The sequence below is a fragment of the Tamandua tetradactyla genome, chromosome 16 (assembly GCF_023851605.1).
Source record: "Tamandua tetradactyla isolate mTamTet1 chromosome 16, mTamTet1.pri, whole genome shotgun sequence".
Classification (NCBI taxonomy): domain Eukaryota; kingdom Metazoa; phylum Chordata; class Mammalia; order Pilosa; family Myrmecophagidae; genus Tamandua; species Tamandua tetradactyla.
The window spans coordinates 80,420,006-80,445,101 of NC_135342.1; the positions used below are offsets into that span (position 1 = coordinate 80,420,006).

The 25,096-nt window shown below is 43.1% G+C and overlaps 1 protein-coding gene across 7 annotated transcripts in view; it reads left to right on the forward strand.

Moving 5' to 3' along the window:
• IRF8 (interferon regulatory factor 8) overlaps positions 1 to 25,096 on the forward strand; it is an 82,777-nt gene that overhangs the window by 36,806 nt on the left and 20,875 nt on the right. Inside the window, exons 1-2 of one of the 7 annotated variants that reach the window (XM_077133229.1) lie at positions 22,079 to 22,175; positions 22,735 to 22,819. The exons of 2 other annotated variants lie outside the window; for them this stretch is intronic. Coding sequence is in view for 2 of the 5 variants with exons in the window: in XM_077133225.1 (XP_076989340.1) it covers positions 22,258 to 22,388 (131 nt within the window). In the remaining 3 variants the exon portion in view is untranslated. 4 more of the 7 variants (XM_077133228.1, XM_077133225.1, XM_077133224.1 and 1 more) reach the window with 4 other exon arrangements.

Here is a 25,096-nt window from a genome sequence, read left to right on the forward strand (position 1 = left end):
GAGCGTGTGTTCAACCCGATGTCAGCAAGTCTGAAGTCTCAGGGATGATGTTTAAAGCCGCAGTAATGAAGCACTGTTGATAGTGAGGCAGGAATAGGCTTCCAGACCAAGGAGGAAGAGAGAATGCAGAAGGAGCCTCACACAGCAGTGAGAGCGGCAGGGAGAGTGCTTTAGGCCACCAGGAGGAAGGCTCGCCTTTTCAGCATCTGGTATTGGGACAACTGGCCGGCCATTTGGTATGATAAGGGGGAGCCATGCTTACCTTGGAATAAATTCAGAAGAGAATGAAATATTTATAAGTAAAATACAAACATGGGATTGCTTACAGAAAATTTGGGTGAACCTTTTGTAATCTTGGAGTAGAGTAGTCTTTTATGAGTCTGACAGATAATCTAGAAGCACAAAAGAAATGATTGGTAGATCTGATTATACAAAATAAAAATGTTCTGTGCCAGGAAACAAAAGAAAACACCGTTATCAAAGTTAACAAGAACAAATTGAAAAAAAAGTATTTGTAATACATAACAGAGAAAGAATGAAGCTATATTTAAAACTGAATAAAGAAAAAGAAACATACTCTAATATCGAGCAAAGAACATAAACAAGAAAAAATAAAATGGCCTATAATTATAGTATGTGAAAATACGTTCAACCTCAGCGTTACTCAGAAAAAAAATGCACGTAACAATAGCATTGTATTAGAGCGTGTTGATTTGATTGGCAGAGATGAAAACAGTGCAGCAGTGCTCGGTGTTGGTGGGAGCCGGAGTGACGGGCACTCTGGTCGGGCATAAAACGCCACAGCCCATCTGGAGGACTATTGGGAAATATGTCCAAAAATTGTAGGTGTAGTTTCTTTGATGGATAATCCTGACCTAGAAATGTATCCAAGGAGGTAACTGGACAAGTTCATAGAGTTATATGAGCACAGATAATTATCACAGCATTGTTTATAAATGAGGAAAAGTGGAAACAATTGAAATGTTCAACAGTAGGGGATTGTTTAAATAAATTACAGTTTATCTACACACTGGGAGCCTTTAATAAGGATGATGTATATCTGTACTCATTCACATGTAATGACCTCCACAACATCTTGCTGAATAAACGAGAAAATGTTTGATTTTGTTTATGTAAATCTGCCTCTACCTCTCTTTTATATCTATGTTTATATCATTTATTTCTCTGTGTATCTGTCTGACTGTCCAATCCCCTATCTACCTCTCTCTTTCTCTGTTTATGTAATCTGTATCTCTACCCATCCAGGGTTTGGATAACGTATTAACTGAATGTTGGTGATAGTTTTATTGGGTGGTTGAATTTCAGGGAAAAATTTTTTTCCTTATGTTTTTCTACATTGAGGAAATTTCCTACAGGTATCTTTTTATAAAAAGTAAAACCAATTTTAATCGAGGGCTTCCCTAAAATAAATCAATAGTGGATAGTAGGAGACAAAAGCATAAGTAAATGAAAACAAGCAATTTACAGGGTTACATGAAGTTATCTGTATATTCTCTTTAAACTTGTCAATACTTTTTGCAGAACAGGCTAACCTTTAATTCTCCAGCAGGAGGGGAAATGTATTTATATCCACATTTACTTATTTATTTTTGCACTAGTTCAAGCAAATAGCAATTTCATTTTTTTCCCCCATCCTATATTCCTTAGTTAGCTGGAATTGGGAAGTTTTTCTTATTGTAAGATTAGCATTTGTTCATAAAGAGTACAGAGAGTCTTCCTTTACCAGGCGTGAATCAGAGAAAGATGTCTTGGGTAGGGGTAGAGGGAAGAGGAGGGGGTCCAGGGAATAACCATCTCTCTCTCCCCTGATTCTGAACAAATGATGAGCTCAGGCAGATCCACACAGTGGTAACCATTTGAGTTACCATCTGGGAAAGGATTTAATAAAAATCAAAATATCAGAGGCCCTGTGGCAGAGCTTAACTTTGTGGACAGAGAATTTCAAAACAATGACAAGCTGCTTGTCAAGAGCTTAAATTGAGCATTCTCCTCCTCCGACCTCCAGTTGTCCTTTTCTGGTCATGCACCTGAGCCCAGAGGAAGCGCGTTATCCTGGGTCACCCTTGGCCCATCCTGGAATGGAAAGAAGTTCCAGTTCCTTGCTGGAGCTCCTGTATGGACCAGAGAAGTCAGCATCTTGGGAGCACGTTGTTTTGAAAAGTAACAGCATGATGTGATGAGAGTAATTCGGAGGCACTGGAAGGTTCCCCCCCCCCCCCCCGCTCCAAAAAGCTTCCCTGCATGGATCGGCTTCATTGTGTCATCCCTGCCAGAGCTATGTGTTGGGGTTACTGCCCTCAGTTGGAAATGTCCACTGTGCTGCTGTTAGGAAAGTGCCTGCTAAGTAGGAGGAGCGGGCTCTGGGCTCTGACAATGCTGTTTTTCTGCAAAGTCTGTTTTAAAAATAAGGTCACATTCACAGGTTTTGGAGGTCAGCATGTGAGCATATCTTTTGAGGGGCCACCATTCAACCCACTGCAGGGTCCATGATTCAAAACACTCGAGTAGCTCTTAGACCCACCTGGAGGGTTACTGATCTGTAACACTGTTGGAACTCGCTTGCATTCCTCACTCCATACTGGGCAAATCTCATGTCTTACAAGTAGAAAATCATGTATATTTTCTCTCTAAAAAGCCTCTGAACAGAGTTAAGTTATGATGGTGAATAACAAGTGCAGTTTTTTTCTCTCAAAAACTGTCTACTCAGGAACCCCCTGAATGACTGAAAACCTCCCCCATGTACCTGCTATAGCATGGCACTTGCTCAAGGCTCTTTGGCAGGAGGAAAACCCTAGAGAACCTGGGGTGAAGAATCACAGTGTCATGCTTGCGCACTCCCTGCAGCCCAGTCTCGAGCCCAATGCCCACATCCCCTGCCTCCTCGCCACTTCTCTTGAAGCCTTTGAAGCCATTGCTTTGTCAGGTCTTGCTGAGAAGCTTTGCTGTTTCCAGCCCCTTTCACCTACATTACTTCACGTGACTGGGACACTGGCTCCCCTCCTGCTTGTTTGCTGGCATCTCTTGCTCTTCAGACTTCAGCTTAGATGTCATCCCCTCAGTCGTCCCCAGCAGCTCCTGCTGCCCAACGCCCCAGCCCCACACTTGCCCTTCTCTCTGTCCTCCTTTGCCCTTCATGGACGAGCACATACGCATTGAAGTGGCAGGCAGCAGGAATACCTCTGGGTGACATAGGTTTAAATTTTCTCAAGTAAAACCAAAAGAGAGAAGTGGGAAACCTTGGGTGAAAAACGTGTTGGTCAATAGCTCATGATATGTGGAGAGAAAAATTTGGGTGACTTTAATTTTTAATGTTGATTATAATTTTTCTGAAATAGCACAATAGTCAAGAAAGTTAACTACTTTATTTAGCTTATACAGTTTTCTTTCCTAGACCCACTGCTGCAGTTTTATTCCCCTTTCTCTTCATTTCCTTTTTATTGAGATAGAATTCTCTTACTATCAAATTCTCCACTGGAACGTGTACACTTCCATGGGGTTTAGTCTGTTATGAGGTCGACCCAGTATTATTCGGGATGCTTCGCTGTTGCAGAGACAGAGTTTGACTTTTTTCTCTGTGTGGAATTTGTGTAGGGTTTGTTAAGGTTACAACACTGAAACCACTTTTTTTTTTTTGTAATTGAGGGTTTGAAATGTAATGTTTTCTGGATAGAATCTGTTAGGTTTCAGAGAGATCCGTGTGAAAGATGAGATGATGCTGGCCAGCTGGAGCGGGCTTCCCGTCGGGAAAGGCTGATCCCTCTTCAGAGAGCCCCCATTCCCACGGTCAGGGAGAGCAGCACCCACAGATAACTTTCTGAATGACACACGTATTACCTTTTCCTCTTGACAGTCAAGAAAAAGAAAACACCCCACCAACCCCCAGAGAGGCGCTCTGTCCTGTGGCTCTCCTGAGGAAGCCCTTGGTGTGGGTCCCAGCCCTGCCTGGCCTGCCCGGGCGCCCGGTTCAGCATGGCTCCTGCACTCTTCCCGTGGGCTCTCCTTCCTTTCCTAAACTTAGCTCCTTGCCGCCAGCCCAGGGTGCCTGCTGTCCTGTCCCCAGGGCTTGCTCCACCGTGTCTGCGGTTACCTGCTGTGCAGATGGCGAAGGCAGGTGGATTCCACGAGGAGAAAAACCGGTCTCTCTGCGCTTCAGGGGGTCACTGGCGTATCTCTCATTCTGCTTGGGCCTTTTCTTCCTCTGCCTGGAAGAAGCTGTTCTCAAACCTTAATGCCCCTTTCAAGCGCAGCTTCCTCTGTGAAGTCTTTTCTGATTATTTCACTGAATTCAGATGCAGTGGGCTGGGCCCTTCTCACTTGCCGTCAGCGATCCTGGGCCTTCTCCTCTTCTTTGTGTCCAGGTGGACCGCCACCTTTTAGCCGCATTTCCGCTTCCACGTGTGTCCTGTGGAGGTGCTGGGATTCAGCCTCCCCTGGGCTGTGGATGGGCTCCAGCGTGGGGCCAAGTCTTTCCCTCTAGTGCCCAGGGCACTGGCCTTGTTTAGACCCTCCAGACATTTTGCTCTGAATTGTAGGAATAGACACACCTGTCTCATCTTCCCCACTGGAGAGACCCTGAGCTTCTTGGGAGGGGAGACCTTGTGCTGCTCCTCCTCTGGGTGCCTTTATACCTACCCAGGATTGAACACACAGTCTGTATGTTTTCTAAACACTTAGGTTAAAAAGTTTGTACTGGTTCCAGGACCAGTTTCTAACTTCTGGCCTTGTCCTAGATTTTCCCCTCGCAGCGTTCCCCTCTTCTGTGTCTCTGTGTGCTGTGGGCTGCTGCTGCTGTCCGACTGCCCTGGCCTGGCTCTCCTTTTGTCCTCCTTGGCGCCCCTCTCTGGAGTCATCCTTCCTCTGACTTGCTGCTTTTCATTTAACCTATTCTGTCTCCTGGCTCTGGCCCCCAGGCATGTCCCTGCCTGAAAGTTGTTGGTCCTGGGGTCTGCCTGCTGGGATGCCCTGGCTCTCGGCTCTCTGGACTCACCTGTTCTGAATGCCCTCCCCAGTGGGCCCCCAATCCTGGGACCTGGGCCTTTAGAGCTGGGCTTCTGGTCAGTGATCTTTCTGGACACTTCCTTCCAGGGCTTATGTCTATCGCCGTGCTTACCGTGTGTTCGCGTGAACGCTGCAGGGTAGCAGTCTAGACCAGTGCTTTTCCTCACAAGGATGCTGGTGGCTTCTCTTTGTTGATTTCAGTGTACTTCTCCCTCCTCAGAGGTAACAAACCATCATGAATTCAGCGTGTCATTCCCGTGCATGCTTTATTTTTATTTCTACATATGTATGACTCCACAAACAACGCATAATTCTGTTGCATGTATTTACTCCATTACCTGTGTTTTTTATTAAAAATTGTTTTTCAGGTTTATCTGTGTTGATACTTATGGCTCTTGCTCATTCATTTGAACTGCAGCATAGAATTATATTGTATTGATAGACCACAGTTTATCCACTCACCTCTTGATGTGTATCATTACTGCTTCCCAGTTTCACCATAACAAACTTTGCTCAAATAAATATACTTTTTTATATCTTACTGAGCAAATGTATGAGTTTCCCTGGGGTCTTTGCTTAGAAATAGAGAATGAGCATTTTTAGCCTTCTTTGACATTGCCCAGCTGTAGTTTTGATGTAATTAACTCAGTTTACACTCCACCAGCTTGTTTGATCATTCTTATTTCTCTACTTTCTTGACAAGGCTTGGTATCAAGCCTTAACAAGACTTTGAGATTTTTGCTGATATGATGTATGTGAAATTCTCCCTCATCGTCTTGGCTTGCATTTTCTTAATTACTGTTGTAGCTGAGCATCTTTTTTACATGCTCATTGCCTTTTTCTCTTTGATGAATTATCCATTTACATCTTTTTGAAAACAGCTTTATTGAGATATATTTCACATACCATACAATTCACCAACTTAAATTGTACAGTTCTGTGTTTTTTAGCATAGTCGCTGAAATTTTCCAACCGTTGCCTCAGTCCATTTTAGAACATATCCATCACTTTAAAAGAAACCCCATACTCTTTAGCAGTCACTCCCCATTGCCCTCCAAACTCTCCAGTCCTGGAGAGTACATTTCCTGTAAGTAGACTGCTACAATATGTGGCCTTTGTATCTGGCTTTTTCCACTCAAGTATCGTCATGCTATGGCAGGTATCAGAATTTGATTCCTTTTTTGACTGAATAATATTCCGTTGTATGGAAAGGCCACATTTATTCATCAGTGAATGACGTTTGGGTTGTTTATACTTTTTGGCTATTATGAATAGTGCTGCTATGAGCATTGGGTAAGTTTTTGTGTGGATGCATGTTTTCATTTCTCATGGATGTATATCTACGAATGGAATTGCTGGGTCATATGGTAACTCTACATTTTGTTTGCCTTTTGCTTATTTTTCTATTTAGTTGTTTGCCTGTTTCTTAATGTTTTAAAGGGGTTCCTTATACTTTCTGGATAATAGTCTGTACGGCTTGCTGCAAATATATTTTTCTAGGCTGTGGTTTTGTTTACTATTTCTTTTTTTCATGGTGCAGCAGTGTTCAATGGATAAATTATTTCTGTATGGTTTTGCGTTTTTTGTGTAAGAAACCCTTCCTTGCCCTGAGGTTATATACTTATTTCTCTATTTTCTTCTAAGAGGATTTATTTTTTATTTTTAAACATTTTTCATTGTGAAATATAAAATGTATATAAAAAAGCAACAAATTTCAAAGTACATGGTAACAATTAGTTATAGAACAAATTTCAGAGTCTGGTGTGGGTTACAGTTGTACAATTACAGGTTTTTCATTCTAGCTGATCCGATATACTGGAGTCTAAAAGAAATGTCAATATAATGATTCAGCAATCATGCTCATTTGTTAAATCCTATCTTCTCTGTTATAACTCCTCCTTCTCCTTTAATCCTTCTTCCAGTCTTTAGGGGTATTTGGGCTATTCACATTCTAAGTTTTTCGTGTTGGAAAGGGCTGTTGATAATATTGGATAGGGTTGTTTTAGTTTGTTAAAACTACTGGAATGCAATATACCATAAATGGAATGGCATTTACAAAGGGAATTTATTATGTTGCAAGTTTATAGTTCTAAGGCCATGAAAATGTCCAAATTAAGGCACCAAGAGGTTACCTTCGCTCAAGAAATGCTGATGCTGTCTGGAACACGTCTGTCAGCTGGGAAGGCATATGGTGACCTCTGCTAGCTTTCTCCCCTGGCTTCTCATTTCATAAGGATTCCCTGGAGATGTTTTCCTTCTGTATCTCCAAAGGTCTCTGGCTGTTTGGGCTCTGTCAATCACTGAAACTTTTTCCAAAATGAATTCCCTTTTAAAGGACTCCAGTAAGCAACCCACCTTGAATTGATGGAGACACATCTCCATGGCACCGCCCACAGTTGGGTGGGTCACATCTCCATGGAAACAATAAAAAAGATTCCACCCAACAGTATTGAATGAACCTCCACCTGGCTTTTCTGGGGTACATAACAGTTTTAAATCAACAAAGGCGGAAAAGAACTAGTTGATGTTCTTGGAGAGGCTGGCTCCTCTGGGTTTCAGAACTTATCTGGCCTAGGAACTCATCTGGAGATTGTTGGTTTCTGGAAAGTAATCTTAGTGTGTGAAACTTTTGTAGAATCTCAGATAGAGCCCTAGGTGTTCTTTAGGATTAACAGGAGTGGTTTTGGTTGGGGTTTGGCAAACCATGATAAATAGCAATATCTGGCTGAAGCTTGCATGAGAATAACCTCCTGACTCCATTTGAACTCTCTCAGCCACTGATACCTTATTTTGTTAAATTTCTTTTCTCCTTTTTGGTCAGGAAGGCATTGAGGAAGGCATTGTCGATCCCACTGTACCAGGGCCAGGCTCATCCCTGGGAATCTTGTCCCATGTTGCCAGGGAGACTCTCACCCCTGGATGTCATACCCATGTAGTGGAGAGTGTAATGATTTAACTTGCAGAGTTGGGCTTAGAGAGAGAGAGAGCCCACATCTGAGCAACAAGAGAAATTTTTTGGAAGTTATTCTTAGGCATAACTATAGGTTGGCTTAATGTTTCTGCTACACAAATAAGCTTTATAAGATCAAGGGCTTGGCGTATTGACTTGGGAATCCGCAATGTTTGAGACAGTATCAGTGTTTCCCTGATGGGAAACCTTAATAGTTCCATATTTTTTCTCCTGTCCCCTTCTAAGGTTTTTCTTTTCTTTTTTTTCTTGGATGCTGTATGGTGGGGGTCACATTTAATTCTTTTTCCATGTGACTATCCTGTTATTGCAGCACCACTTGTCCTTTTTTTTTTTTTTTGGTGGAAAGGAAGTGGATGGGGTGGAAATCAGACCCGGGTCTCCCACATGGTAAGTGAGAATTCTACCACTTGCACCTGTCTAAGGGGTTTTAAATGTTGCTTTTTACAATTAGATCTTGAATCTATCTGAATTTTGTTTTGTTTTTTGAAAAATATGGAACAAATTTTCTTTTACTTTTGCTCTGGATAATCGATATAACTCCACCATTTATTAGCAATCCACCTTTCCCCTTTGATTACTGATGACTCCCCAGTCACACATTGAGCATTCACAAATATGGGGCACAGTTTCTAGGCTGATCATCTTGCTCCATCAATTTAAATCTCTAACCTTGTGTTGCTATCACTTGCTCTCAATTTCAACTTTAAGTTTTGTACTAAGTCTGGGGATCTGGTGGGGGAAATTCCTCCACACTGTTCTTCAAAATTGTTTTGGCTATTTTTTTTTAGAATGCTGTATTATCCAGTCTACGAACATAGTATAATCTTTATTCAGTTATTTTTTTCTTTTGTAGCTTCCAATAATGTTTTGCAATTTTCTCCAAAGGGTCTTGAATGTCTTTTAGTAGATTGATTTCCATAGACCTAAGAAAAGGTTTTTGCTGCAGGTTCTTCTCAGATGCCTTTCATCAAGTTAAGACTTAAGGTGATCATATAGTGTCCTGATTTTCATGCTGCTATGACAAATACCACACGGTAGATTGGCATAAACAACAGGAATTTATTGGTTCAGTTTCAGAGGCCAGAAGTCCAAATTAGGTGTCTGCTAGAAGGTTTCCTTCCTCCCAGGGTCAGTAGCATTTTGGCAGGCTGGCAGTCCTCGGGCTTCTTGGTTTTCCCATCACATGATGATGTCCTTTCCTTTCTCTTCCAGGTTCCATAGACTTTCAGCTTCCTGCTCCTCCCATGTCTTTCTCTCTCTAGTTCTCAATCTTCTGCTTATAAAAGTCTCAGATTATCTGATTAAGGCCCACCCTCCTTCAGCTGGCCCAGCTGTCAGTCACTCATACTAATACCACCGAAGGCTATGTTCAGCCTGTTCTCCTATAGTCTAGTGGTCCTGATGGGAAGCATTGTGATCACTCCTTAAATCCCTCATACGCAAAATCAAATTAATTGGCAATTTTTTTCAAAAATGTTACATTAAAAAGAATGCTAGCATAGGGGTGCAGGTAGAAAACATACTGTTATCAGCTGACCATGTCTACTGTGGGGGTGAGGGCAGTAGAGGAAGGATGAATGCCAGCTATTTGCCATTCTGGGAAAGGAAATCTTCAATTCAAAGCCCATTGTAGAATGGGCCATCATTACTAGCTGCCCTGCAGTGCACCCCAAGGATTTTAATGAAGAAGGAAAGCACCTGAGGCTAAAAACCCATCTGATAGCCACTCTCAGCCTTGTTCATCAGTCATTCACCAAGTTTTCCACCTAACAGCAGGATAAACACAGCAGATTCTCCCAGCGGGCAGGGGTCACGGCACATGTCTCAGATTTCTGGGGTACATAATTCATTCTGCCACATATAGATTTTATCCTTTACTGTAAACATGGTACATCATATTCACATATTTTCTGATGATAAGAAATTTTTGCATTCTTTGGACAAACCCAACTTGGTCACAATTTAAAAGCTGCAGTGCCAATTTGATTTGCTTATATTTTATTTAAGACTTTGGAATCTATGTTTCTAAGTGAGATTGGTATATAATTTTCTTCTTTTGAATTGTACTTGTTCAGATGTTGTATCGAGCTTGTAAAAGCTTCATAAAGTGAATGAGATGCACACTCTTCTATAATACAGATTTAAGATGCTTGTAGGTGAGTTGACTGCAGTGCCACTGTAGGAGACCGGAGGGAAGGAATGGATAGAGAAGAACCCAGTGATAAATTCATATCAGGGTTAATCATTCAAGGATATTTACACACTGAACTGTGAATAACCCAATCCAAGCAACAAAGGAGGAAGTAACAGCATCAAAACAGTTTTCAGGGAAAACGTCTAACAGTTATAGCTTGAGAGGGTGGCCAGAGTCCAGGCACTGTGAAGAAGTTTCAGGGTGGTGAGCAGCACCTGCGGGCCCTCCAGAAGAAGCATTAGGGCAGGGGATGAAATAATCAGGTTTTTAATGTACGAAATTCTGAAAAAGAATTCCTGGAGGTTATCCTATAAAGGATAATTCCAAACCCCGGAGGTCCCAACAGCAACCCAAGAATTAGAGCTGAGTGAGGCTGTGCACATCCCGACGTGACCGGTGAATTTAACATGAACTTAATGTGTGAACCCCACCCAAGGGCAGGGTGCCAAGCAGGTGCCAGGTGCACCTGTATTTGGCTTCACTCAAAATTGATGATGTGATTATTTGCATGAGTGGGTGACAGGGTGGAAATGAAAAGCTCAGAACAAAAAGGCGGCCATCAGGAAGGAAATGACTAATTTGTACTAATTTGTAAAGAAATTTTGGTCATTTGTGCCCTGTCCCCAGCTCCTCCCCTCCTGTCTCCTTCTATAAGTTCCTGGTTGGCTTGTTTTTAGTTTGTAGAACAACTCTGCATGGAGAAATTATGTAGATTATTGGATCTAGAAGGTCTAACTACTTCACCCCTTTTATTTCGTAAGGGAGGAAATGGAGGCATGGGCGCTCTCTGCTCCTGGCTACAGCTTCATGCCCTGCGCAGAGCAACGTGCAGCCTGGAAAGAGCCGTGGACTTGAAGTCAGATGGCACTGACCTCCCTAAGTCTCAGTTTTCCCATCTGATAAGTGGGGGTAAACAATCAGGGTTGTTTTGAGAACAAAATGAGAAATTGTTGAAGACAAAGCAACTGCAAATTTAAGTTGCTGTTGCTTGTCTCTTAAGATTGTATAGTGAAGAAACGAATCCTATTTACAATTGCAACTAAAAGAATAAAATACCTAGGAATAAATTTAACTAAAGAGACAAAAAACCTATATAAAGAAAACTACAAAAAACTGTTAAAAGAAATCACAGAAGACCTAAATAGATGGAAGGGCATACCGTGTTCATGGATTGGAAGACTAAATATAGTTAAGATGTCAATCCTACCTAAATTGATTTACAGATTCAATGCAATACCAATCAAAATTCCAACAACTTACTTTTCAGAAATAGAAAAACCAATAAGCAAATTTATCTGGAAGGGCAGGGTGCCCCGAATTGCTAAAAACATCTTGAGGAAAAAAAAACGAAGTTGGAGGTCTCGCGCTGCCTGACTTTAAGGCATATTATGAAGCCACAGTGGTCAAAACAGCATGGTATTGGCATAAAGATAGATATATCGACCAGTGGAATCGAATAGAGTGCTCAGATATAGACCCTCTCATCTATGGACATTTGATCTTTGATAAGGCAGTCAAGCCAACTCACCTGGGACAGAACAGTCTCTTCAATAAATGGTGCCTGGAGAACTGGCTATCCATATGCAAAAGAATGAAAGAAAACCCATATCTCACACCCTATACAAAAGTTAACTCAAAATGGATCAAAGATCTAAACATTAGGTCTAAGACCATAAAACAGTTAGAGGAAAATGTAGGGAGATATCTTATGAAACTTACAATTGGAGGCGGTTTTATGGACCTTAAACCTAAAGCAAGAGCACTGAAGAAGGAAATAAATAAATGGGAGCTCCTCAAAATTAAACACTTTTGTGCATCAAAGAACTTCATCAAGAAAGTAGAAAGACAGCCTATACAATGGGAGACAATATTTGGAAATGACATATCAGATAAAGGTCTAGTATCCAGAATTTATAAAGAGATTGTTCAACTCAACAACAAAAAGACAGCCAACCCAATTACAAAATGGGAAAAAGGCTTGAACAGACACCTATCAGAAGAGGAAATACAAATGGCCAAAAGGCACATGAAGAGATGCTCAATGTCCCTGGCCATTAGAGAAATGCAAATCAAAACCACAATGAGATATCATCTCACACCCACCAGAATGGCCATTATCAACAAAACAGAAAATGACAAGTGCTGGAGAGGATGCGGAGAAAGAGGCACACTTATCCACTGTTGGTGGGAATGTCAAATGGTGCAACCACTGTGGAAGGCAGTTTGGCGGTTCCTCAAAAAGCTGAATATAGAATTGCCATACGACCCAGCAATACCATTGCTGGGTATCTACTCAAAGGACTTAAGGGCAAAGACACAAACGGACATTTGCACACCAATGTTTATAGCAGCGTTATTTACAATTGCAAAGAGATGGAAACAGCCAAAATGTCCATCAACAGAAGAGTGGCTAAACAAACTGTGGTATATACATACAATGGAATATTATGCAGCTTTAAGACAGGATAAACTTATGAAGCATGTAATAACATGGATGGACCTAGAGAACATTATGCTGAGTGAGTCTAGCCAAAAACTAAAAGACAAATACTGTATGGTCCCACTGATGTGAACGGACATTCGAGAATAAACTTGGAATATGTCATTGGTAACAGAGTCCAGCAGGAGTTAGAAACAGGGTAAGATAATGGGTAATTGGAGCTGAAGGGTTACAGACTGTGCAACAGGACTAGATACAAAAACTCAAAAATGGACAGCACAATAATACCTAATTGTAAAGTAATCATGTTAAAACACTGAATGAAGCTGCATCTGAGCTATAGGTTTTTTTTTTTTTACTATTATTATTACTTTTATTTTTTTTCTCTATATTAACATTCTATATCTTTTTGTGTTGTGTTGCTAGTTCTTCTAAACCGATGCAAATGTACTAAGAAACGACGATCATGCATCTATGTGATGATGTTAAGAATTACTGATTGCATATGTAGAATGGTATATTTCTAAATGTTGGGTTAATTTCTTTTTTTCCGTTAATTAATAATAAAAAAAAAGATTGTATAGCGAATTAGTTCTGCCCCCAGTTTTCTGCGTTGAGTTTTATAATACAGTGGTTGAGATGCAGGTCCCCTCTTTAAGCCTTAGTCTTGGAGACTTGTAAGCTCTGCCTCATAGTTCATTTTTGCACCCTTCTTGATGGTGAGTTATGTGGCACATTGAAGCCATCCAGGGGATTCTGGTGAAGAAATAGATGGATTTAACTGCTTTTCTTTAGGAAGGTTTTATTGCATCCCTATTAGGTGATGAAATTGAGCTAGAATCATAAAATCGGAAGGGACATGGATTAGGAATTAAAGAGTGCACTTTCTCAAATTACATAGGACACTGCAAAAATTTTTAATGGGAGATCATTCAATCATTCCTTTTATGCTTTCACGAAGGGGCAGCTCACCACCTCCCTAGCTACCTCTTTCCATTTTTAGAAAAATTATTAAAGCAGAGGTTATTATTAAATGGATTGACATAAGCCATGGGGGCACATCTGTCCATTGATATTTAACTACCAGATGCCACCAAAGTCTGAAATGAAGAGTATTTAAAGATTTACTGTTTACTTTATAGAGACTTTGGTATGTCTTTTAGTACCAGTATAAAGATGGAGTTCTAGGAGAACTTTTTTTGACATTTAGTTTTTATATTTATATTTTTTATTGTGGTAAAATACACGTAGCATAAAATTCACCATTTTAACTTTTTTAAATAGCATACAGTGTTGGGCAACCATCACCACTGTATAGCTCCAGAACATTCTCCTCACTCTAAAGGGGAATCCCATACCCATTAGCAGTTACTTCCCATTCCCCCCACCCCCCAGCCCCTGACCACCACTAATCTGCTTATTGTCTATGATTTACCTACTCTGGATATTTCGCATGAATGGAAACATAGAATAGGTGGCCTTTGGGTCTGCCTTCTTTCACTTAGTGTGTTTTCAGAGTTCATCCATGTACATGATAGGATGTATCAGTACTCCATTTATTTTTGTGGCTGAATGATATTCCATTGTATGGATATATATATGACATTTTGTTTAGCCATTCATCAGTTTATTAGATATATGAGTTGTGAAAGTTCAAGAGTCCTTGATTTGCAAATATTTTCTCCCCTTCTGTGGGTTGTCTTTTCACTTTCTTAATATTGTCTTTTGATGCAGAAAAGTTTTTAATTTTGATGAAGTCCCATTTATCTATTTTTTCTTTTGTCACTTATGCTGTTGGTGTCATATCTAATAAATCATTGCTATATCCAAGTTGATAAAGATTCATCCCTAGGTTTTCTTCTAAGAGTTGTGGAAATTTAGCTCTTATATTTTGGTCTTTGATCCATTTTGAGTTATTTTTGTACATGGTCTGAACAAGGGTGCACCTTCCTTCTTTGTCATGTGGATGTTCCGTTTTCCCTGCATCGTTTGTTGAAGAGGCTGTTCTCTCCCATTGGGCCGTCTTGGTGCTCTGGTCGAGGACACCACTTTTATAGTCTCTAGCCGTGCTCATATTGTGATTTTATCTGAATGGTTTGTTTCCTGTACTTCACCCATACATTTATTAGAGATATGTTTTCTGTATGTCTATAAAGGTAACTTGGAGACACATTTGTTCTGGATTATTAGGCATTGCTTATTAATAAGCCTGCAGATTCCTGGACCTTGTCCCAAATGTACTGAATTAGCATCTCTGGGGCTTCTTCTTGGAATCTGTGGCTTTGATAAGTGGCTGAGGTATTTCTTATGCATATTAAAATTCTAAAAATACTCATATCTACTTAGCAGAATTGATATTTTTGGTAAACTCGTATCTTGTAGCAATAGCCCCAAATATTATAAATATTTTTTATCTTTGCTTAGCATCATCTTTTATCTGAAGAGTTTTACTTTTCTTGGACTGTTTTAAGCTTTTCCACTAGTAATAAATATGAATAAAGTCTACATTTAAAGGACAAAATAAATTATTGAATGCTTAATACAGTGATTTTTCTTCGCATTACCTTTTTATATACTTTGACAACTCTTGGAGAATAGTTATGAATTAGATACCTAGCTCCCTATAGGCATTCAGTAATGAATGAATGAATGAGCATTTAAAAGTAATGAATTAAGACATAAAGAAGCAGACTTATCTCAGATTTTTATTAGTTATTCTTCTGGAGAAGAGATTGGGGCAACATTAGCAGCTAGTAAATTATCATCTAAACCCACCTTGAACAAATAGAGCAAACTGACTCCGTAAAAGAGAAATTACTGCTAAGCAATGGGGACAAAGTTCACATCTTCAGGACAGACAGGTTTTTCCTAGTTTCTGAATATTTCTGTTCCCAAGGCCCTTGAATCAGTCCCAATTCACCACACCAAATAAGCTTCACTTTTATTGGAAGACAGCCCCTTACATAAAAACATTTATCAGTTGTGCCACAGATATGTATGGTGGCACCCATATATACGCACACATGTGCATGGACTGGGTATCTAATTGCCTGATATCTGTGGCCATTTGTTCTGTGTTGAACAAATGAACCTTTACCTTATCTGCCAGGTTAAACTGTCAAGTTTCAAATACTAAGTGGGTTTCCAGGTGAGTCATATATATTCCCACACCTGTGGGCTCTAGGCTGCCCCTGCCTGATTGGGTCTTGGGTCCTGACCTAGAGAAAGTACATTAGACGTTACAAAGTACAAAGATGTTGAACTCGTTGTCTTTGTTCAGGTATCCTTGTTGTACTCATGTTTTTTTTTGTTTTTTTTTTTTACTTTTGATACTTTTTTTTGAAATACTTTCAAACTCTGGCACAGTTACAAAAATAATACAACCCCATAAGAGAATTCCAGCATACCCTACTCCCGGTACCACCCTGTATTTGTTTTTGTTGTACAAGTCTTAAATGCATGCAGGATAATCTTCCTGTGAGTACACACCTGGATTGAGAATGAGGCTATTCCAGACCCCAGAAGGCTCTCCTGGAGTTTGTCCCAGTCAGTTCCCACTCAACTCCCAGACCCCCACTCCAACTCTGCCACCCAGGGGTGACCTCTGTTGGGCCCTCCTGTCACCTGTTTGTTTGGCCTCTTCTTGTACATTGTACAAATGGAATCACGCTCCCAGCATCATCTTGCATTGGCTTCTTCTGCTCAATATCAAGTCCCTGTGAGTCATCCATGGGGTGGAGGGCACGGAGGTTTGCTCTTTTTATTGGGTTGTGCTGTATGGATATACCACAGTTTGTTCACCCCATCACCTGTTGACTTGTTATTTGGGCTGTTTTCATTCTTGGGTGTTGTGAATAAAGCAGCTGTTAAGTTTCTAGTAGGTGTCTTTTGTGGACTTCATACCTTCGTTTCTTTGGAGATCTGTCTAGGAGAGGAACAGCTGTGTGGGGTAGGTGTAGGTTTAATCCTGCTTTCTGAAGTGGTTGTAACAGTTTGTACTCCTGTCAGCAGCATTTGAAAGTCTTAAGCATTCTGCTTCTTTCCCACATTTCATATTGTTAGTCTTAGCCATTCTGGAGATGTGGGTCCTTTGATTATGTTCTTTAGTTCTTTTGCTTGTTTTCAAGTATCACAATATTTATTGATCAATACAAGTATATAAAATCAGGGCAAAAACATGACTTGATCAGTTAAGTAGACCAAATTTCAATGCTGTGATAAAAAGGTACCGATTAACATTTTTTGCCCTTTGTTTCACACCCACAAAACCCACTTCAGTGGTACTAATAATCTTTCAAAACTGATCAATTTTGTGAAAGTTTGTCGGGTTTTTTTTTTTTTTTTTTTTTACATGGGCAGGCACTGGGAATTGAACCTGGGTCCTCGGGCATGGCAGGCAAGCACTCTTACCTGCTGAGCCACTGTGGCCCACCCTGTTGGTTTTCTTTTAAAAGAACTTAAGAGCAACCAAGATGTCCCTCTCTCAACAAGTGGGTGGGTAAAACTGTGATGCACTCATATAGTAGGATATTATTCAGCTATGAAAAGAAATGAATGGGCGGGCCACTGTGGCTCAGCAGGCGGAGGCCTGACATACCAGAGACTGGGGTTTGATTTCCTGGTGCCTGCCCATGAAATAAATAAGTAAGTAAGTAAATAAATAAATAAATAAATAAATAATCAATCAGTCAGTCGAGCAGGCAAGCAGGCAAGTCTTCCATGAAAAGACTCAGAGGAATCTTGAATGTATATTGCTTAGTGAAAGAAGCCAATCTGAGAAGGCTGCATCCTAGATGATGCCAACTAGATGATGTCCTGGAAAGGGCAAAACTGTAAAGACAGTGAAAGGTCAGTGGGTGCCAGTGTTGGGGTGGGGGAGGTGAGGCATGAACAGGTGGGTGCATGGGGCATTTTGGAGACAGTGAAACTATTCTGTGTGATACTGTAATGGTGAATATTTGACATTCTGCATTTGTCAAAACACAACTATACAACACAAGGAGAGAGCTCCATTACAGAGTGTGAATTTTAGTTAATAATGACATCCCACACTGATGCAGGATGTCAATAAGAGGACAGGGAGAGTAGATGAGAACTCTCTGTACTGTCTGCTCGGTTTATGTATAAACCTAACTGTTTTTAAAAAGCCTGTTAATGAAAAGAAAGACTTGTACATCTTCCCAGGCTCAAGCTCAAGGATATTAAGGCCTTGTATTACTGAGAGAGTGCATTTGTATGATTTTCACTGTTGCTATTGAGTTTTCTAATGTAAAATATATGCTGTCAGGTGACAACCCCTCTCCATGCAGTACACTGCCTCTGACAGGTGATTTATATGTCTGCTGGTACTACGACAAGGTTATTTTCTTCTTATTGATTCATAGGAGTTCTTATACTCTGTATGTTAGCTCTTTTTTAAATATATGTGTTGAAAATATCTTCTCCAAGACTTGACTTGCCTTTGCACTCTTACTCGCATCTTTCGAAGAACGTAAGTTCTTAATTTCAATCAAATTCAATTTATTTATTTTCTTTTACAGGTAGTGTTTTCTTTGTCCTGTTTAAGAAATATTTGACTATCCCTTATTGATTTCTTGATTGCTTCTCATGATTTTATTTTTTAATAGCCAGTGCCTGGTTTTGTCTGCTGAATATTTCTGATCTCCAGCTTGACTTGATCCCAGCAAAACTGTGGATTCTTCAGAGCTTTCGTACCTCTCTGATCAGTGATCTGAACTGACCTCTACTCCTTATTGTTTCCTGCCTGTCTATCCAGTATTCCTTTGGTTGCAGCATTAGTGCCCCTTCTTTTAAAGGTGCCATCCTGGGTGGGCTAAAAGACAGACCTTCTCTGGCACCTCAGGGTGCTCTCCCTCGTTCCCCACTGGGCTTCTCTTTCCTGACTCAACCCCAATAGTCGTTTCTCTCCCATCTGCTTGTTGGGACTCAGCCCTGGGATTTTTGAGTATCAGTGTCCTCCCAGCCTCTTCTCCTGAGCCCGTCTTTCCCCTCCAAGAGACTCTGTAGGACAGCACCCATACTGGCTCCCCTCCTGAGAGGCAGGGAAGCCCACATGTGTTCCTTGTACCCTCACAGTGTGGGCTGCAGGCCTCTCTTAGCACAGGTCACTGAATGCCACTCTTGTCCTGTCGATTTCAAGGGTAGGAGTCAGACCTGGTACAGGAGTGAGCCGAGCACCTCTCCTCTGTGTTTCTCAGTGATGTGCTTTAGTGCTGTCTGGAAACCCCTCACCAAATGAGGGTCTGGAGAGTGCAAAGGGAGCAGTGGGGTCTCACAAATAGCTCTCTGCCAAGGTATCTTCACCTGTTCTCTTATCTTTCTTCTCTCCTGAGTCCTTTTTTCTGCCTGTTCTGGTGGAGGGGCCCAGGGTTATCGGATCTATTTGCTTCATGTGGGGGAGGGTCTGTGTCACATCCACTTTGGTTCCTTACGGACTGAATTGGTGCTTGTGGAAGCAGGAGCAGGAATAATCCATCATCCACTTCTGTGCCAGTTTATTGAGCTTTATTTTGTTCCAGATTCTGTTCTAAGATTTGAGATGTGGCATTGGATGGATTTGAACACCCTTAGTCCCCTCTTGATAAGGGCACCCTATAACTAAGACTAGGAAGATCATGAGTAAGAGAAAGGTGCCTTTGTGATAGAGTGGAGAAGAGCCAGGGATTCTGTTAGCAGTGTGCCTGCTCATTTCATTTGCCACACAGGCATGGTAAGACTGGTCAGAGGGTTTGATTGTTAGAGGTGCTGTTCCTTCCTCCCCTCCCCTCGGCTCTGCCATGAGAATAAATCAGGTAGAACAGAAAGATTGACAGTTTAGGCTGAAAATCTAGTGGAAGAGACAAAACAGATGGGGAAGGAGGGCAAAGAGGTGGTTTTGGGGGCTCAGGAATGTTGGGAAGCAGGTTCTTCAGGAGTTAGGGAAGGTAGGAAGAAAGAAAAAGGGACTCTAAAGAGATGAGAATTCCTAAAAGCCCGGGAGAGGAGTGATTAAGAGAGTAGCTGAGAAGGTGAGAACCAGTCTGACCCCAGGGAGGAGCTGGCAGGGAGGTGTGTATGTGTGGGGGAGGGGGCTGGTCAGTTTGGTGGAGCCCCTTCTAATCTTCACCCAAGGCAGGCTATGATGGGACAGCAGCTGGCAGCCAGAAACTGCAGTCAAGAATTGCTGTGTCCATTTTTCTAGACTGACCAAAAGGAAGACTTTTCCTCCTACTCTAATGATGACAAGGGTGGAGTAAAGGGTTCATGCACACACATGATTCCCTTAGTTCTCAGTAATCCCAGGAGACAGGAACAGTAGGTTGAACTCTATGAAATTGCCCTTCCCAGAGGTCAAAAACAGTTGAATGTTGGCTGTTTCACATGATTTAACCTAATATGATCATCATCACCATTATACAGATAAGAAAACTGAGGTTTAGGAAGGTTAAGTCATTAGTTCAGGATCATGCCTTTAGTGAATTAGGGGCTTAACTCCAACACCTGCCATCCTAGCTGCTGTGATCTGCTGCCATCCATGGGAATCGGGGTTCCAGCCAGATGAGAGTAAGAGGTAAGGTTGGATAAGCATGGTTTTTAGATGCCAGGATGGGCATCTGGACCTGCTGTGACTGGTACTGGGAGGCCACGTAGAAAGGCTTTTGCCAGGGGAGCAATGAGCTATCAACAGGGAAATGAGAGGCGTGGAGGTGGGAAGGCACGTGAGCGCCTGTGGAAATCTGAGCTGTCATTTACTGAGACCGTGATGCTGGCCAGGTAGCTGAAGTGGGGGAACCACCAGAGTTATTTTATTCATTTTTGGGGCCTCCTCATAGTAGTTGATAAATGTTTGGTGAGCAGAACTAAACACAGTGGGTTAGAACTTGCCCCTGCACAGTGAGGAGCCCCACAGTGACAGGCTGGGGTTTCAGGAGCCCTTTGAAGGTCTGTGAGCAGTTCATGTGCATAGTGACCCCTGCTGCCAGCAGCACACTTGGGGGCCTGGAGCCGGGGTGGCCTTCCACCCCGACGGGTCTGTACCCGCTTACTCCCTCTTTAAGCAGGGTACTTACTGGAGTGGGAATTTGTGCTCCCATCTTTGCATGGCGGGTAGCATTTCTGTGTAAATCTGGGTACATTTAGGGGGCATGTTTGTGAAAAAACATATAAATGTACACAGTGGACAGCTGTCAGACCTTAGATCCTAGGGGCTCGTACTTTTGGAGCTCCTTTCCACACCACAACAAACATTAAAATACTCCCATGTTATCTGAATACTCTTAAGAATTTAAATTAAAAAAATAATTTTCAATTGAGATGATAAGGTTTTGGAGTACTCATTTATGATTGCTATGATTTATTTCCCAGAGCTCATAATGTATGAGAAATCCTCACTAAGTGATTTCTGACTTACAGATGTTTTTAAATCTAATGAAATGATTTTCAATTAATCAATTACAATTGTGATGTTCACGTTTTGTCGACCTATATTTGAACATTTATTAATTTGTTTTATAGTGTACTTTCTGTACTAATTTTACTTTCTGTAAAATTTCTTTTTCAGTCTGAAACATTTTCATAGGACCTTGAAAAGCCTGACCAATAAAATGGCCTGGCGAACCCTGCTGCTTGTGTTTGAGTCTCCAACTGGTGAATAAAAGCCAGTTGACCCTATTTTGTCCATTCTGAGACCACCCTGGAAGGGGACGCGGGAAACACTTCTTTTCCCCTTTAGCTTCCTTCCTTTCTCATTTCTTTCCCAGATGTTGTACCCACCTCCCTCCCAGATTGACAATAAGAACCTGGAAACCGGAGACAGATTACACGGCACGTCTTTACTTGTATTTTTTTGGGAAAAGAATTTAATACAAAACCGCCTGTAACTGGGACTTTCTAGCGTCAAGTGTGTGCCTGGTCTTCCAGCCGCAGCGGCTGCAGACGCGGATTCAGCTGGACGTCATCTTCCCCGGCAGCCAGTGGGTGCGCGGCTCGTCCCAGGGGCACCTTACCGGCAGCCCGCTGCGCGCGATGCGGGCCCTTGGCGGAGACGACCAGGCCCTGCCGCGGGGCTCACCTCCGCCCTCGGCCCCGCCGCGGCTCGGACCTCGGTCCTGCGACACCGGCCGGGAGCATGCCCCCGCGGCCCTCGGGAATCCCGGTGGGAAACCCCCTTCCGCGCAGCCCACGGGACCCCCGCGAGGAGAGGGCGCGAGTGCGGCCCCCCCCCGGTCCGGAAAGGCCAGGGACCCTCCGCAGCCCCCGCGCCGCCGCCTGGACAGCAAAGTGATTTCTCGGAAAGCCCTGCGCTTAGCAGAAGGCTGCTGGGCGGCGCGCGCCCTTTGGGCGGCGTGGGCTCGCTTCCCGCGCGCCATTGGCTGGCGCGGCCGTCGCTCGGCGCGGGGGCGGGACATGCGGGGCCTGCCCCCGCCCCCGGTCCTTAAGCCCGAGCCCCGCAGGGCCCCGGAGCCCGCGGCCGCATCGCCCCGATAGCGTGGGAACGCAGGCGGCGGGCGCAGGACGCAGCGGCGAGCAGGGACGGCGCGCGTCGGAGGCAGGTAGGGGCGCGGGCCCGCACCCTCCGCGGGTGGGGCAGGTGGGTCCCCTTGTCGGCCCGGGGTGCAGGGCTGAAATTGCTCAATGCCCCCCCACCGGGCGCAGCTCAGTCGCCACTTTCCTCTCTCCGTTTTCTCCCTCTTCTCTGGCCACCTGAGTCCAAAAGGAATGTCGAAGTCGCTGATACCTATGTGGCAGTTCCCACAGATCGGCAGGTTGATGTTTTTAAAATCTCATTTTTCTTCAACTCTGATGTTCTTGGAAAACCTTTTAAATGTGGCAGATTTAACGAAAGAATGAGCGACTCCCTTGTTATAAGACCTCCGCCATCGTCCCGCCAAGATCCCACTGCACGGGGTGAGGCTGGGGGTTCGCAATTGTGAAACTGCCCAGTTACCAACGACTGTAATTGTGCGTGGGGTGAGATTGTGAAAGGGGGAGCAGCCTGATTTTTTGATACCGATTAACGACTCTTTCTACAACACCATGTTTCTGGATACGATTTCTGAGTCAGGTTTGAGATCCTTTGCTTCCCTTACAGACCAGTCCCTCTTCTTCCAGCCCTCCTCCCGAAATTCTGTATGGAGTCACGCCTAAGGAAAGCACTTTGGTTTCGTTAGCCCCTAGCCCGGCCAGCCTTTCAGAGGTGAGAGGACGTTACTCATCCCGAGCTGTGAAGTCTTTATGAATGGAAACTAGCAGCTCAATTCTCAGAATTTTAAGCTTCCCCCCTCCATGGCCCCTCCTTTTTTTAAACCACGTTTCAGCTCTGATTCCAAGCATGCCCTTTTGGATATGGGGGTCCTTTGCAAAAATGCTTGAAAACAGTTCAGTCACTCAGAAAAACTGGGGCCAGAGGGAGAAACGATTTTGGTGTTTTTTGGTGTTGTGGTGAAGGGGGAGGTGGCAGCCAGAACAGAGATCCAGAGACCTTCACTGGTGTGGGGGAAGCCGAGTCCTGCTTCTCTGCCCTCCCAGGCACATCCTGGAATCTATCCTGGGGTGCCTGATGGCCCAGGGAAGCCCCTGCTCACCTTACCTCGGAAGCCTGACCCCAGGACACATTTATAGGATGCAGATTAGCAGTTTCTCTGTTGCATTTATAGGACAACAGAGAAAGGATAACCTGAAAACCAAATAAGAGGAAGTCATAAACATGTGACTTTGCTGTAGTTTTCCCTGGCCTGGCATTGGGTGAAATGAATTTGCTGGCATTCAGTAGTTCAATTACAGATCACCATTGCAATAGTCAGGCCTCCATGCTGCCCTGAACCTGGGAGGTTGTCACATGGGGCTACCATGTGCTTGGAGCCCATAACTGAGCCCTAGTTTTTCTCTATATTGCAAGTAAGACAAGCCTGGCGGGGGGCTGGGGGTCCTGGTCCTGACACAGGTCTACTGGGGTCCTCGGGTGGTTACTGGGCCCCTGTAGGTTCCACTTTCTCCTAGTTTGAACAAAGAGGGTTGGGTTATACTTCTCAAGTATTTTCCAGCTTTCATATTCTATGATTCAGTCTTCCTTTCTATGCTGTATCTCTTTCTTGCTTTTCTTTTTCCTGTAAATCACCCAGGCAGCTGTCCTTAACAATTCAGGGTTTGGGAACCCCTTAGGAATCCAGACAAAAATTATTGACCCTCTTTCTAGAAAAATGCCCACACAAACAAAATTTTGCTTTTGATTTCAGTAGGCTTATGGACCATGGATTCTTCCTTTGTAAGTAAGGTGGGGACGAACAAAATGCTAGAGTGGAAGCTTCTCATTCAGTGACACATGCAGACACAAACCCCTCTTTTTTTCTGACCCTCCTTGCCCCCTTCCAGATGGCACATTCCTCAAGCTAGGGAAAATTCTCCTGCTTGCCTTCCTTTGGTAGGAATTTACACTCTGCTCAGTCATTTTGTCCCCTAGAAAGTGACTCTCAGTAGGTAGCCCTCCCCAATTTGTCCCTTGATTTTTAGAAACACGATGGACTTTTTTAGAATTCTAGGACTCTGACATTCCCTCATTTTATAGTCCAGAAGAGCCCTAAAGAGGTTCAGTGACTTTCCCAAGGTCTCATTAAGAAAGAACCTTTGCTGTTTGCTAGTTGCCAATTCTAAGTCTGATTCTTATTTCATATCCCTTTTAGAACCCAGAAATGCACAGCTGAGATTACTGGGTGAAAAAATTAAAATCAGCACTTGAGGGATCTGAACTCCTTCTCCCTGGGACTGACCGTGCTCCTGCCCCACAGCCACCTGCAGATGGCTGAAATTTCTAGAATGCCCACTTCATGCAGAGGCATGGCTCTGAATGTCTGTTCTTGGGGACATTATGTCCTGTCACTGCAGATCGTTTCACACTGGTTCGCCTGAAGAAGTCATATTTTAACTGGAAGCATAGAAAGCTATTTTTTGGGGGTGGGGGTGGGGTGGGCGTCTATCCAAATGCCTAGGGGATTTCCAGCACTGTTCTAGTAAATGATGGTGCTAAGTTGATAGGGCATGACCGCTCTGTCTCTCCGTGCCATTGGGAAGGCTGCCTACTCTGGCAAGACTGTCCTGCTGAGGGATGTCTTTGGGGTCACCCTAGATCATGCACCTATTGGCAAGGGTCCGGTCTGTTTAATTTTGCAGTTGGGTACGTGCAGTTAATTTCTTTACTCTTCTTGTTCGTCTCATAGTTGATCCTAAGAGGTCTCGAGGAAAAACATTTGGGTGATAATAACAGCTGTTATTTAGAAACAATCTTCTAGGGTCCAGGCACCACCTCTAATTCTTGGCCACTCTGTAGAATATGACAGTGAGGTGGCATCACTGCCTGTTAGCGGAGGCCCCGTGAGGCTGAGTGAGGATCTAGGATCACTCAGCTGAGAGGTGGTGTGATGCGAAGGGACCCCAGCTCTGTCTCTCTCAGTCCCAAGGTCCTGCTTTAATCACTAAG